Below are 15,732 nucleotides of genomic sequence, written 5' to 3'. Positions count from 1 at the left end.
TTATGTGAATTATGAATATATGCATTCTGCATAGAGAAGCCAACTATTAGATGACATTAAAAATACAACTGAACAAGCCTTCTGTTTAAGCATAAAAATAATTATAGATATAGCTAATTCTTATTAGTATTTGCTAATCAAGTTTATCTACGAAATTGCTCCCACCCAAAAGTATCCCTAACCTGGGATTTGTCTTAATAAAAAGAAAAATATTTTAAAAGTCAAAAAATCATGAAAAACAGAACAATCTGCCTGAAGAATACATTTCCACTGCAGTTTCTCTGAAAAAAGAATTAACGTAATATCACAATATAAACTGAAAAATGAGCTTTTGTAAGTACAACTAGAAAATTATGTGAGAGGCATCCTAAAATGATGAGGGCAAAAATACAAAGTAATACCATTAATAAATGTTTCTAACCCACACAATAAATGCAGTAGAAACAAAATCAGATACTCAAATCATAATTCTGGGTTACTCTGGACAAGTTACTTAACCTCCCTGACCTCAATTTCCACAAGTGAAATGAAGCTAGAGTTTCCCTATTTTGTAAGTTTGTGGAGAGGATTAGAGTGCCTCTCCATTGTAGGATCTAAATAAAGGATACCTATTATAATAATTCTGAAACAAATTATATTTGGTAGTTTTAAGTGTAGTATATTTCAAATATACATAATAAAAGGATAAATTATAGATAATGATAAAGTTTTTTCAAATAAAGAATATAAATGAATACTTGATGGTAGATATGCCATTTTTTAAGCCACTAAAAAAGGTACTTTCTTTGTTCTTTGCTTTTTTAATACATCTCATCTTGAAAAATGGAAGATATTTTCCTCACTAACCATTCTGCTAATTTGACTAGCAATAGTCAGGGCTGGAGACTAGGGAGCAAAATAAGATATTTAGGGAAGACAAAAAAAATTAACAGAGGGCTGAGCCTTTTAATCACCCTGAAGAATGGGTGTGGCCTGGGCTACAGATGAAACACAGAGAAACAGAACCAAGGGAAATTTCCACCCTTTCTGTTTCCCAGAAGGAGAAGAATTCAGGTTCATAGAGCCCAAAATTTTCCCTCAAAACTTACTTCTCTCAAGGGAAAAATATGAAATGGTACAATGACAGATGAATGAAAGAAAGCAATCCACTCTTTAATTTTTTATTTTTTTTTTTAGTTTTTAGAAGGAAACAGAGTATTAAGAAAAAATATAAAAAACCACAACCATCTTAAAAAATTAGCTTCTCTGCCTATTTATAGAATGAAATATACAAACAAAGGAAGTTGCAGACACCCCATTTTGACATGAGGCTTTGATAACAAAAACAGTTATCTTCTTTTCTGATCTGAACCCCAAACTACTTTAAATCAAACAGAAGTGTGAGAGACTTGGAAAGGGTCTCAGGGATAGACTGTGACTCAGAAAATGGTAAAGCTGAAGGTTAGAGCCATCCCTGGATAGATGGCAGGAAAATTCAATTAGGGTAGGGAGCAGGTAGGGGTGCTGAATGTATGAGTATGCTTTTGTGTGTGTGCGCATACACAAAAATGTACCCATATATATATAATATAAAATTCCTAGGATTTGGCATTCCACTACTTTACCACCATCACTTCCATCACCAAGCAGAGAACCCAAGGCAGCCACCCCAGTCCTGCCCCAGGAGGCAAGCATAAGGAATGCTAAGAAATGGAACAGGCCAAGGATACCTGAGGTACACATGACTTGGCAACAAAAAAATATATTTGGCTATCACTCTGTCAAATGTCATAGCACTATCTAAAAGTAGCCAAGTCAAAATACTCAATTCTGGCCATGAGCGATTAATTCTAATTTTATTTTTTCAAATATGGCAAAAGATGATGGAAAATCACATCCTCATCAGTTATTTATATCAAATGACATATTGAAGACTTGCTGCAAATGCTGGTGCTTTTCAAGATCTGTTGCTTTTGTATGTTAATACTAAAAAAAAAAAAATAGTGTCTGTGCATTATCTCAAGACTCATTAGGCCCCATCAATGAGAATAAGCCTACTTACCACTTCAGCAGCAGAATCTTCTGGTTCATGCAAAATGATTGGAAGGTTGCTAATGAAGCCAATTTCTCCATTTGCAATGTCCGGAGTAACCACTAAAGAAATATTTTGGATTTTCCCAAATCTAGGACTTATAGGTGGGATTGGGGGAATTATGTTCACCAACTCCACAGTTTCCAACTATAATAAACAAAGAAACAAACACAATGAAAAATTTTAAAGAACAGAAATTTTTAAATTGAAAAAAAAAAGTCATAATAGCATGGGGCACCAAAGTAAATACAGCTAAAGTTCACAAATAAACTTGGCAATTTCACCTCCTCTTTCATTCACCATCCTATTTCAATCTCCTGCACTGGCTTCTTGGGCTCTTTTTGCTCTTCAGTTATTATTCCCCAAGGTTCTTCCTAAGCCCTTTATCTTATAATTTCATACACTCTCCTTAAAAATCCCTAGATCTCTCCTTCAAATTCTAAATCTTTATAATCAACTGTCACAGGACATCATCTAAATGTCACACAGACACCTTATAGACAGAATGTCCAAAACAGAAATCAGTATCTCTGTTCCATGTCCCGTCACCACTAACATCACCAACACTGCCATCTTCTTTACCTCCTTATCACTTATACCCAACTATCTTGACTTTAAAGCCAAATAGAGTTGCCCATATCTCATTCTTCTCTTCCACTCACCACACCTCCAATCAGTCACCCACTCCCCCTTCCCTGACAGAGAAAATTCAGTATCAGAAGATCATTCAGAACTCCAAATGTAACTTAACATGTCTTTCTGTTCAAAGAAAAACAGCCTACATATAACACAAATTATCCCTGTATGTACTTAATGAACATGGCCACTAGAATAACTTTCATGGTGTTCTTCTCATCTAGAATGGCCTCTCATCATCTCACAAGTCCAAAGTGTACCTACTCTTAAACACCAGTTAAATCTCCCTCTCTTTCCAGAAGATTTCCTGGTATCTACAGTCATCTTTATTCTATCTCTTTCTGAATTTCTACTATTAACCTCACTAAACTTAGAACTTTATCATAAATTTCACATGTTTCTTGCTCATCATTTTATGCACTCCAGACTTTTACTTTCCAGCAAAGTCCTTGTGAGTCTGTGGTCTTCTCAGCCTTTTCCCAGCCATGACATAGACCCAAAACTGCAGCTGAGACACAGTAAATGTTTGTCGACTCATCCCTCCAACACAGAATGAGCTCTATAGGAATCTTGGTATATTACAAACCTTCAACATCTTAATATTCTAACTTTCCAAAATTCAGCTGATCAACCCATGCAGTGTTCACTTGAGAAGTATAGGAACAGACAATCACTACAAGACTGGAAAAATCATAGAGATTTTAAGTTGAAAAGCAATTTGGAACTTAGTAAGACATTATGGACCACCCACTCTATAGAGCCCTCTGTTAGGCTTTGTAATGTGGAAACGATGTGAGTAAGTACCACCAGAAGAGACTTGCAATTTAAGATGATTTTCCACAAGTGGACAGGACTAATTCTGATCCGACATACAACCTCACATTTTATGATAAACAATATATATTTTATAGAGCAAAAGTAAATGCCTTTTTTAAATGTCATACATTTTGTTTTAAAAATCACATACAGGAAAACAAAGATAGGAAAAATTCCATATTTGGTAAATAAGTCATTTGAGTAAAAGAAAACAAAGAAATCAGATTGACCAATTCTCCCGCAAATACGGTATGTAGACTAATTCAAGTAAAATAGAACATGTAATTCTTTAGTATACTGCATTTACTTTATAAAATAAATATAATGTAAAGGTAAACAGTAAAAGCCACATAACTGTCATTCTTTCTAGAGAAAAGGATTATATATGTGCACATATAAATTACTATTTATCTTAAAAAATATCACAAAGAAGAAACACATAAAATTTATATATTTGAATCACATATAAATATAGGTGCATTGCTTGAAGGCAAAGATGTTTCTAAAATATATGGCCATGTGTGAGTCAGCATGTGTTTGTAATGAACAATCTCATTCCCATACGCTCAGAAAGAGCTAAACTAATAATACTGTTTATATCAAGAAAAAAAAACTCAATGTATTTTTCCTTCAAAACTTTCTAAAAAGAAGGAAAAAAAGTCATAGCTTACATTTATCAAAAAAGCTACAGAATTCATTCTAAATATAATATTTTTGAAAACACAAAGAAAGAAGATACAGAAGGCTATGAAATGAACTGATCCAAAGGAAAATGCTAATTTTCCAAGGCTTATTTCCTAGTCTCTAAGCCTTTTTGTCTGGGTTCCTTAAGCATCTGCTAAATCAAACTGCCCCATTCACAAAGAGTCGTTCTTTGCTTTCAGATGGTTTGCAACTGGGACAGCACATTAGCAAACCCTAAGCCTGCCAAAAGTTGTATCTCAGACTAATGTACTCAGCTGAGAGGGTTGGTGAAGAATGAGGAGCTCATGTCTCAGATTCTCCTTTCTTCACTTTCATTCAACTTTCCACACAGAGTCTGATGCCTCCTATTCTTGAGTTGCTCATCCATTATGTACTATACAAACTATACAACCTTCTCATTTCCACCAGCCTTCCACAACCTACAGCTGTTTTGAACCTTGAGGAATTGTGTCCGTGACTAATAATGTCTCTTTCGCCCTATAGTGTTAAATTAACTGTCTGTGCTGTAAGACCTTTGTTTTTTAACTGAATACAGAAGAGATAAAGAATTGAGTCTGGAATTAGTGGTGTAAACAGATTTCTAAACTGGCATCACCAAAATTCAGACATTATACACTTCTTCAAGCTTTTCCTTACTTTTCAAGTATCATGAAGAAAGGAAATTCTGTCATGTTCGTATGGAAAGATGAAAAATAGCTTGGATAATATCTGATCCAGAGAACGTTCTGAATAAGCTTTTGCTTACAGAGATTTTCTGCAGGTACTTGGATAGAGATATTGGATATTTTCAAAAGACTAAAAGCTTACTAATATTGGCACAGACCCTATATAGATATAGGGTCTATATCACAGTAAAAAACTAGTTTTGAGGAAGCATGAGGAAAAAAATCAGAAAGCTAAAAAGGGCACAGAAAAGTTGTCTACGACTCAAGATCAACTTTACTGCATCATCCGTCCCAAATTCAACTCCTGCCACTACACTATTACCATGATGCCAGGAGGACCAGGCCTCCATGAAAGCAAAAGTAACTGTGTAAAACTTCTGCTCATTTCACTTGGGATAATAATTCGGTTCACGTATCATTTGTGCCCTGTGCAAGACTGGGGGCAGACAGAGGGAGAACTGAATACTGACATACACTGAAACATATGTTATGAATTTAAATGTTTGTATTCCCCCAGAATTCACATATTGAAAACCTAATCCCTGGTGAGATGGCATTTGGAAATGGGACCTTTGGGAGATCAGTGGGTCATGGAGTAGAGTTCTTGTGAGATTAATGACCCTATATGAAGGGACATCAAGGAGCTTGTTTCCTCTCTGTCCACTATGTGAGGGCACAGCAATAAGACACTATTAGTCTGCAAACCAGGAAGAGTGCTCTCACCAGACGCTCACCACGCCCAGCACCCTGATCTCCAACTTCCCAGACTCCAATACTGGGAGACATTTATTTAAAATAAATGTCTGCTGTTTAAGCCACCTAGTCTATGGTATTCTTTACAGAAGCCTAAGACAATGTCTATTAATAAGAAAGCTCTGAATCCAGACAACAACAGCAGAGAAGGCAAAGGACAGAGTTCACCCCAAAAGTGAAAAAAAAAACTCCATTAAATTATGAAATTCTTCTTGAGAGGTTATTATCGCCCAGAGACTCTTGAAAACTCCTGACTTGGGAAAATACTGCCCTAAGCGCAAGCTGGTGAAGTCAGTATGTATTTTCAATTTATTAGGACCAATTTTAAAAAGTTGTGACTGGGGCGCCTGGGTGGCTCAGTTGGTTAAGCGGCCGACTTCGGCTCAGGTCATGATCTCACGGTCTGTGAGTTTGAGCCCCACGTCGGGCTCTGTGCTCACAGCTCAGAGCCTGGAGCCTGTTTCGGATTCTGTGTCTCCCTTTCTCTGACCCTCCCCCATTCATGCTCTGTCTCTCTCTGTCTCAAAAATAAATAAACGTTAAAAAAAATATTAAAAAAAAAAAGTTGTGACATTTTTTATAAGGCCAAACTCACAGCTTTCTAAATGTATCTCTAAATGTGTTTTAGTGACTGCATTCTTGTCACTTTAACTTCTTGTTCAACAGGGCCAGGGCCACAGGCTCAACCATGCACTCAATCCACTTCACAGATCCAGACCCCTCCCCGCAATCTGGCCAGTCATATCACAAAAGCATCCCACAAGCCAAGGGGAGGCAGATACAACTGTATATAAGGCCATGTTCTCTTCACCCATCACTCCAAGAGAAATTCATGGATGCTCCGAAGAATGCGTTATCCTCATAGACAGAAGTATGCACCACATCATAAATACCCCATTTTGAGGGGACATAAAATAATAATAATAATAATAATAATAATAATAATACAGATAAACAGGCAGACTCTCATACCACTAGTGACAAAATTTCTGGGAATAGTGCCAAAAGGTCTCCCTCTGGGTACACATATTACAAAGAGGCATCCTCTATATACTGATAAATCATATATCTCCATAACAGGTAACCTAGACCCCTCCACTAGGAATCCTCAAGAAATACGCAAACAATGGGGTGCTTGGCTGACTTAGTTGGAGGAGTGTCTGACTCTTGGTTTCAGCTCAGGTCATGATCCTAGGGTCCTGGGATCAAGCCCCAAAATGGGCTATGCACTGAGCGTGTAGCCTGCTTAAGATTCTCTCTCTCTCCGTGTGCCCCTCTCCCCTGCTCACATGCATTCTCTCTCTCTCTAAAATAAAAAATAATTATTTTATTTTATTTTTTTTAATTTTTTTTAACTTTTATTTATTTTTGGGACAGAGAGAGACAGAGCATGAACTGGGGAGGGGCAGAGAGAGAGGCAGACACAGAATCGGAAGCAGGCTCCAGGCTCTGAGCCATCAGCCCAGAGCCTGATGCAGGGCTCGAACTCACAGACCATGAGATCGTGACCTGAGCTGGAGTCGGACGCTTAACCAACTGAGCCACCCAGGCACCCCTAATTTTAAAAAGAAATACACAAATGGGACAAGCATGAGCAGTGGCCCAGCTTAAAAAAAAAAAAAGACAAAAGTCTTCAGAATAAAAGAGTTATCCCACCAAATGCTAATAAGCCAGGTGGGACACAACCCTGCAGAATTCAGAACACCAAAAACATTTAAAAAAGCCTTCGGAGATAATGAGCAAGTTACCTAAAAAGGTAAATAACGTCTTTCCCCTCAAATTTCTCATCAACAACTGTGGAAGCTAAAAGACAATACTTTCTGAGTGCTGAAGAAAAAATTATTTTAATCTAAAAATTTCTACCAAGCCAAATTAGCAATGTGAGTTTGAGATTTTGTTTTCAGCTGCTCAAAGACTCAAAAGTTTACCTTGCACATTCCTTTTGTGCACATGTATTTGAGGAAGATATACTACAACAAAACTAAAACACAATTCAAGAAGAAAAAGGCAAGAGTTCAGGAAAATTCAGGAGCTCGGTAAAACCCATCCCAAGTAGCAGGTGTGAAGCAAGCGTAAAAAGCAGTTAATATGGCTAATCTCACCATCCAACATATAAGACAACTGGAAGCTATAACATGGTAAGGATGGCATATAGAAAGTCAGCAATTACAAATACCAGAGAAAGCAACAATAAACCACAAAACAAACTCTAGGCAAAAATATGAAACCAGTTTAAATGTGCATGATTCAAAAAAAATTAATGGAATATGCTGTTTCATTTGATACATATTTCGGTTAGCAAAATGTGTGGTGACACAGGATTATAAACTCTTTATCCATCCATTCATACTATCTAATTCTGTATTAAATTTATTTACATAACCAAAATTTGATAAGCACCAATTTTATTGCTAATTTTCAGATGCAACCAAAACCAAATGCATGGAAAATGAGCCACAGTATCAAAAATGAGTGCAGATTTTTTAAATTTTGGCAATAAGGGGCGCCTGGGTGGCTCAGTCAGTTAAACATCCAACTTGAGTGAAGGTCATGATCTTGCAGTTCGGGAGTTCGAGCCCCACATCAGGCTCTGTGCTGACAGCTCAAAGCCTGGAGCCTGCTTCAAATTCTGTCACTCTCTCTGCTCCTCCCCGGCTCGTGCTCTGTCTGCCTGTCTCTCTCTCTCAAAACTAAACATTAAAATAAATAAATAAAATTTTGGCAATAAAATACTATTTTGGCTAATAAAAGAAATTAAAAAAAACACAACATGGAAGAATATGTTATGGGGCCCTAACTTCTTATTATTAAAGAGATGAAAAGCCAGAGATCGTATCTATAGTTAATAGACAAAAGAATCAGATTTCAGTATATTATTTAAAAATATCTACACAATTTTTCTCATATTGCTTTTTTATTTCTGGAATGCCTTCCCTGCAGCAGCCATCATGAAAAACAGTATTTATCCTACAAATCCCATTCCTATGTCACATTAGCCCAAATCAACTCCAAAGAATGGCAGATCTCTCACTCTATCTCCCCACTCCCTGGCCCTTCTTCATTAAACAATCTGTGCTACTCCATTGTGTCACCCATTATATTCTGACCTGCATTTCAAGTTGGTGTATTTTTATTATCACTTGATTACAATATTAACTTTAGTAGGATCCTTGTTGTATTCATTCTTTATATGGCTTGGGAACAGACACAGTCTCTCTTTGGACCCCCTCAACAAAATTTAGTAACCAATGGTAGAATCTCAACCATAAATAAGGGCAAGATAATGTTCAGTTAACTCTCTCACAGAGACAAGTACACGTGCAGGTTAGCCAAAGTTTAAACTGTTCTAATCATTAAAATACCTTTACTAGAAAGTGGGCCCCATTTTGAAGGAATGCATCATTTCTTATTGGTAATTTTGTAGTAACTTGGGTTTTCTGCTCTGGAAAAATGAGGTTATTTCTCCTGGATGTATTTAAGATGCCATCTTTTGCTCGCAAAGGGTCTACAGCTCCAGCAGGAATATAAAGTGCAGAATAAAACATGTTCACATCTCCTTTGGTTCCTCCTAGTCTTGTAAAACTCAGGGATAAATATCGTTCACCCGGGCTGCTTTCAATCTTCTGGTGTTCCATAGGAAAAAATATTATTAGGCCATAAACATCATCACTATCCTGAATGTAGAACAAAAGCTGCAGATAAAAATAAAATATTAAAGTACAGAATTCTCACGTCTGACAATACCAAACTATTTTCTAGGCTATTCTGATTTTTAGTATTTATTTACAGATCATGTTTAAAGATGGTCACTTTTTATATGTAACAGAGTAAAATATGAATCAAAAACAGATATGAGGGGCACCTGGGTGGTTCAGTCGGTTAAAAGTCTGACTTCAGCTCAAGTCATTATCTCATGGTTTGTTGAGTTTGAGCCCCACATTGGGCTCTGTGCTGACAGCTCAGAGCCTGGAGTCTGCTTCAGATTCTGTGTCTCCCTCTCTCTCTGCCCCTCTCCCACTCACAATTTGTCTCTCTCAAAAATAAATAAACATTAAAAAGAATTTTAAAAAATAGATTTGACGACCTTACTAATGTACTGTTCATAGGATCTTTTTGAAGAGTGAACTTCTTATTTACAGAAGAGACAATCTTGAGCAAAAGAAACAAATGTCATTTCCAAAACCAGTGTTTCTCCTGTTGTATCAAGCTAAACATAAAAGTGATTTGCGCATCAAACTAAGCATAAAAGTGATTTGTGTGACCAAATTCTTTGGCTCCTCTGTAACACAGAAATATTCACAGAAGTAAAACATAACAAGTGATCTACCTCTGCTGGTTCGCTCACTTCTGCACCTCCTCTTATAGTATGAGGCAGAATCCGAAGTAGATAAGCTTCTGCCTCTTCCGGAAAATCATCATTAATGATAGTAAGAGGAATTGATGCCAACATCTGCCCTTGTGCAAAATGGAGAACTCCGGAACTTGGTCTGATATCTGCTATTACCGGTGAAGCATCACTGCTATTCCGTGTCAATTCCCAGTTCACAGAAATATTCCCATGGGTGCCACCATTCCTAACCACTGTAATGTCTTCAAATCTAGAGTTTTAAAAGAAATATATAAGGTCACATATTATACTATGTTTCCCTTAGCTAGGTTTTTCAGTGTCAAACTGGCCATCAGATATTAGTAAAAGCAGAATCCATATCACAAAGAATGAATGTTTTTAATATGAGGGGGTAGATATGTAGATGTGTCCTCGGAATTTATCATAATGTGAATTCACTTGTATATTTAAATTACTCTGAAAATAAGAAGAAAAAAACAGCAAAACCATGGTGAAGAAATGGCACAGTTTGGCACTATGTCCAACACCACAAATACTAAATCTTGGATTAATATATTCAAATAACGTATTATTTTAAAATAATAAAATAGGGGCGCCTACGTCAGTTAAGCATCTGATTCCAGCTCTGGTCATGATCTCACAGTTAATGGGTTCGATCCCCACATCAGGCTGTCTGCTGTCAGCACAAAACCCACTTCAGATCTTCTGTCCCTCTTGCTCTATGCCCTTCCCCCCTACCTTTCAAAAATTAAAAACATTTAAAAAATAAAATAAGTGTAGCAAGGTTTAAAATCAACCATACCTTGATGTTGTATCTTCATCAATTACCACTGTCCTTTCAAACAAGATACTGTTGAATGAGAGGACTCCATAAGGTTTGTCATTTGGCTTAATTGTGACTTGCACAGTAGAAGGGCCTAAGAGCACAGCATCTCCCTGCAAGGTATCTTTTAATAATACAACATGAAATGATTCAGCAATCTCTGGAATGGTGTCATCAACTATGTGAAATTTTAGGTGTGATTCATGAATAAAAGGTGGAAAAACAATAGTTGTGGTTGGCTGAAGATCAATGAAATCTAAGTTCTGCTGGGCATGTGCTGTTGAATTCCCGGTTATAACAACATAACTGATTGAAACTTCATATTCATCAGATCCAATCAGATTCCCACTGTCATCTTTCCCACGAACCACTGGAATTATGAGTATGTGATCTTCCTCGGGTACCAAATAAACACTTTGAATGAATCTCACGGGACTATCATTTTTCTTAATGATTATCTCAACTGAGCTCCTAGAGATGTTGATCTCAGCTCCTCCTTCTACACTTTTCAGTTGAATCAAAAATATTTCATCATTTTCTGGTACCTGTCAAATAAATATAAACAGGAGCAAAAATATCAATAGCCAAAACATCTGCAAAGAAACCAAAGTATACAAAGTCACTATGTTTCAATACAAACATAGAAACAGAAATATTTTAACTGGAGGGAGGAAACAGAGAAGAAGTCTGTTTAATAGCTATATATTAAAATATTTTCCTAAGTTAAATAATATATTTTAGATAGGTAAAGAAAAGTTCATAAAGCAATTGTCTGGACAAGTATTAAAGTATAGGTATATGTCTTTAACTTTGACCAATCTCTACATAATGCTAATGATATGACAGTAAAACTGGACATAAAATTTTACTAGTTTTATCAGATTAGTAGAATCAAAAGCAGCATTGTGGTAATCTAATAATAAATATAAGAATATCTAAGAAGCTGGAATAATATTATAGATATATAATATCTAAGAATCTGGAAAACTACATTAAACATCACATACAAATGGTTAGTTTTCAACCATGTGAATTATTCTTGTTTCTCTCTAAATGGTTTCTAATTCAAGAGGTAAATGTACGAACCAATCATGATTTCCAAAATACACATCATGCCTCTCTGGAGAACAAGTTCTAAGAGTCACTATCATGCAAATGTTCACCTGGTTAAGGTGAAACTTTTTTTTGCAACTGCACAGAAATCTTAGGGATTTCTTCTTAGTATACTGCTTGAGCTTTTTCTATAAATTCTACATGATGGTTTGATATACATACACATATTTGAATGATTGCCAAGATCCAGAGAATTAACACATCCATCACCTCACATAGTTGACTCTTATAGACGCGTGGCTGAACACTTACGATCTACTCTCAGCAACTTTCAAACACACAACACTGTTTTATTAACTGTAGGTACCATGATGTACATTATCCTCAGAAGATGATCTTTTAGGTTTATAGTTAAAATGTATAATTAATCATTGCCCTAAATTATAACCTTTCCAAGGATCTAAAAACCAAAGGTTTTTATTAGTTTACATAACCAGATCAACTAGAGTTATCAATGCTAATACCACTTCACTTTTTTCAAGGAGAGAGTTTCTAATAATATCTTCTAATTCATTTGTTTTTATACTCTTAGGATTTGTTGTGATTTGGTTTCTTGATTTTTTTTTTTGGAAAGTAGAAGCATGGTTATAAATTCCAAGCTATTCTACTTTTTTCTGACAATACTAACATTGTTTCATTAAAAGTTATGTTTTCTCAATCGTGTCTCAGCTTTTTGGCTAAGATCAAGTGTAAAAGTTATGTTTTCTCTCATTTAGCTCACGGAGATATCCTTGCACATTATTGTTCAAAATCAATTCTCTCCCTAGTTAAGTTAGCTATCTCATTTATCTCAATCCTTGGTAGCTTCAATGTGAAATGTAAAAATAACTAAAGCTTTCCCATGAATGTGAACATTTAAAATATCCAAACAAGGGGTGCCTGGGTGGCTCAGTCGGTTAAGTGTCCGACTTTGGCTCAGGTTATGATCTCACAGTTTGTGGGTTTGAACCCCACGTCCAGAGCCTGGAGCCTGCTTCGGATTCTGTCTCCCTCTCTCGTGCTCTGTCTCTCTCTGTGTCTAAATAAATATTTTAAAATTTTTTTTAATTAAAAAAAGTTTTTAATTAAAATATCTAAACAAAAGGATATCAATTACAGTAGAATTTTCTTTGCTTTTATAGTAAAATACTTATGCTGGGTAGGTAGGACTATACCTACTCAAAACTGCAATCACTAACAAAAAACAATCATCAAGGTTTACCAAATACTTAAGTTACTGTATTACGTGTGGTTGGCAGTTATATTCAGGTTCATCAGCTTTTATATACACAATTGTGAAATAAATAAGGTAAATATTTACCAGATATCCACCAAAATGGCTATTTATAGCTAAAGTATACACTAACTAGTTAGTACAATACACTAGCTTTACATAGGACTAAGTTCTTGAATAATTTCAAATACTGAACACAATTTAATGCTTGACATAATGTTCTAACATGTCTATACTGCAGACAGAATCTCTGTCCCATTGAAGCATTTATATTATCTCACCTCATCGTCAAGTACTGTCAAGTTATAAACTACTGTTGCTCTGCCAGGGGGAAAGGTGATATTTCCTTTAACTGGGCTCAAATCTTCCTCAGGTGGATTTGGGCCACCCTCTACCTGAAAAGAAACACATAGTACCATCCATAAATGCAAAATATTTCACTAGAGTAAGAAAGCATTATTGTGATGTTAAATGACAAAAATCTGGTTTTTACTTAAAAATGTTTTATAAGAAGAATTATAGAAAACTGTATATAAGTTTGCCCTTGTAATTAATAGTCAAGGCCTGTAATTATAGATATGGACTATAATCACATTAAACTACATGATTTCTAAGAGTTTTCTCTTTTTTATTTTTTCAAGCCATTACATTAAACCTGAGAAAAAATGTATTCTTCCATGAGAGGAAGGTATTCAAAATTGGAAAATTCTCTTAAGTCATAGAATCACATGGCAATTCCACCAGTGACTGTTTAACACTGGGAAAGTATTCAGCAACTCCAAGCAGCACTTTCCCCATCTTTAAAATAATCATAATAACATACTAACAGGCTAGATATAAAGATGTAATAAAATCATTCCTTTTGAAAAATACTTAAGTACTCTGTGCCTGACCTCTTCTAGGTGCTAAGGATACAACAGTGAACAGGTAAACTCCTTACCCACAAGGACCTAACATTTAATGAAAGGAAAAACGGACAAAGAAATACGTATTTTTCAGATGATAAGTATTATGGAGAAAAAAAACTAAGAAGGGCACGGGGGAGACTGAATTCTGAGAAGAGATGCTGTTTATACGCTTAAGATTCTCTCTCGCTCTCCCCCCTGCCCCTCCCCAGCTCGCTTGCTCCCTCTCGCTCTCAAAAAATAAAAATAAAAATAAATAAAAAATAAAGTGATTGCACAGTACACTTACTTCAAAAGTCACAGTGACCATTCCATAAGTTCCTTTTTCTCTGATGAGAGTAAAAGGCACAGATTCATTTCTGCCCCTAGGTTCACTCACTGTGATTGAAAAAGGCTATCGGGAAGAACAAAGACAATCAGGCACTCATCAACTAGAGGTAGACTGGTGCAAAATATTACCTTAGAAATACTAAATTTCCACAGATAAATTAATTCACCTGGTGCCCTGAGAGTGCTGTACTTCCTAGCATTAATTAGGTGTATCTAATAAAAATGCTAAAAAATAATAGTGTAAAGGGAACATAAAACTATTCAGGCAAAAGTTGTAAGTTCTTGTTCTGGTTCCATCAACTAGCTGTTCTGCTGAGGGACCATAAAGATTATCTAGTTGAAAGACAACAAACTCAAATGCCCCAGAGACCCAAGAGGTCACAAAAACGAGATGCTTCTCCAGATGAGAGCAGTTCATTTGCAACCACCCACTGGAAGTACCACCCACAGGCCTTGCTCCCAACCACTGTTCCCTCCTCGGTGGTCAGCCTATCAACGAAAAGCAGAGAACTGCTAATGCTTTCAGGACATGATCACTGAAGCAAAGAAGAAGCCAGGACTTCAAATGCTGAAACACTCTGGCTTGGCTGCCTGAAACTCCAGCTAGAAGAAGAGGAAGAGGGAAGCAGCCAGGTGCATGGTAACTAGGGCAGCAATGCCCATCTTTCCTGGTGACACCAAGTCTCAGTGTTCCCATCCATAAACAGGGATAGGAATGCCTGTCCCAAAGACATCATACATCATCAGTGCTATCTTCATCATCAGTATAATCATCATCCAGGCCAGGAACCAAATCCAGCCTATTTACTAACTACTGTGAGCTCAAAAGCTAGTTAATTTAATTTTAACCACATGATGCAGGTGCCCAATCAGAGGCTGCCTGGCAGCACTGTGACCACAACAGTCAGGGACCTGTGACCAATGCAAAAGATTAGGGTTCATTCCCAGAAGCTAAGAAAAAAGAAGAAAAGAAAAGAAAAGAGAAAAAGAGAGAGAATAAAAAGAGAGAGAAAAAGAAAGAGAGAAAGAAGAGAAAGGGAGGAAGGGAGGAAGGAAGGAAGGAAGGAAGGAAGGAAAGAACCTTTAAACAAGTCAGTATGAGGATAGTGGGGATAAGTTGGGAGTAAATAGAAAAGAGAAAGGCAATAAGGAGAGAAATTAAGCAATTAAGTGAGCCTGCCTCATAATTAACTAATAATTCCCTATAATTTAAATAGAAATGACTGATTAATTAATTTAATTTTGTATATGACAATATAATGGAGGTCACAAAATGTCTACTACATTGACATTATCCACATATCTTTTTTAATAAAGATACTGCAATTAAAAGATCATATTTATCTATAGCCCA

General features: G+C 36.2%; 1 protein-coding gene across 1 annotated transcript in view; it reads right to left on the bottom strand.

The window, feature by feature from the left end:
- Positions 1-15,732, bottom strand: part of ADGRV1 (adhesion G protein-coupled receptor V1) — a 76,229-nt gene that overhangs the window by 15,931 nt on the left and 44,566 nt on the right. Inside the window, exons 5-10 of the mRNA XM_049648893.1 lie at positions 14,338-14,442; positions 13,425-13,538; positions 10,797-11,362; positions 9,974-10,250; positions 9,009-9,338; positions 2,042-2,218 (exon numbers count right to left, since the gene is read on the bottom strand). Coding sequence (XP_049504850.1) covers positions 2,042-2,218; positions 9,009-9,338; positions 9,974-10,250; positions 10,797-11,362; positions 13,425-13,538; positions 14,338-14,442 — 1,569 coding nt within the window. The remainder of the gene's footprint in view (positions 1-2,041; positions 2,219-9,008; positions 9,339-9,973; positions 10,251-10,796; positions 11,363-13,424; positions 13,539-14,337; positions 14,443-15,732) is intronic.

Source organism: Panthera uncia, assembly GCF_023721935.1.
Source record: "Panthera uncia isolate 11264 chromosome A1 unlocalized genomic scaffold, Puncia_PCG_1.0 HiC_scaffold_17, whole genome shotgun sequence".
NCBI lineage: Eukaryota > Metazoa > Chordata > Mammalia > Carnivora > Felidae > Panthera > Panthera uncia.
This window is presented reverse-complemented; position numbering and strand designations above follow the sequence as displayed.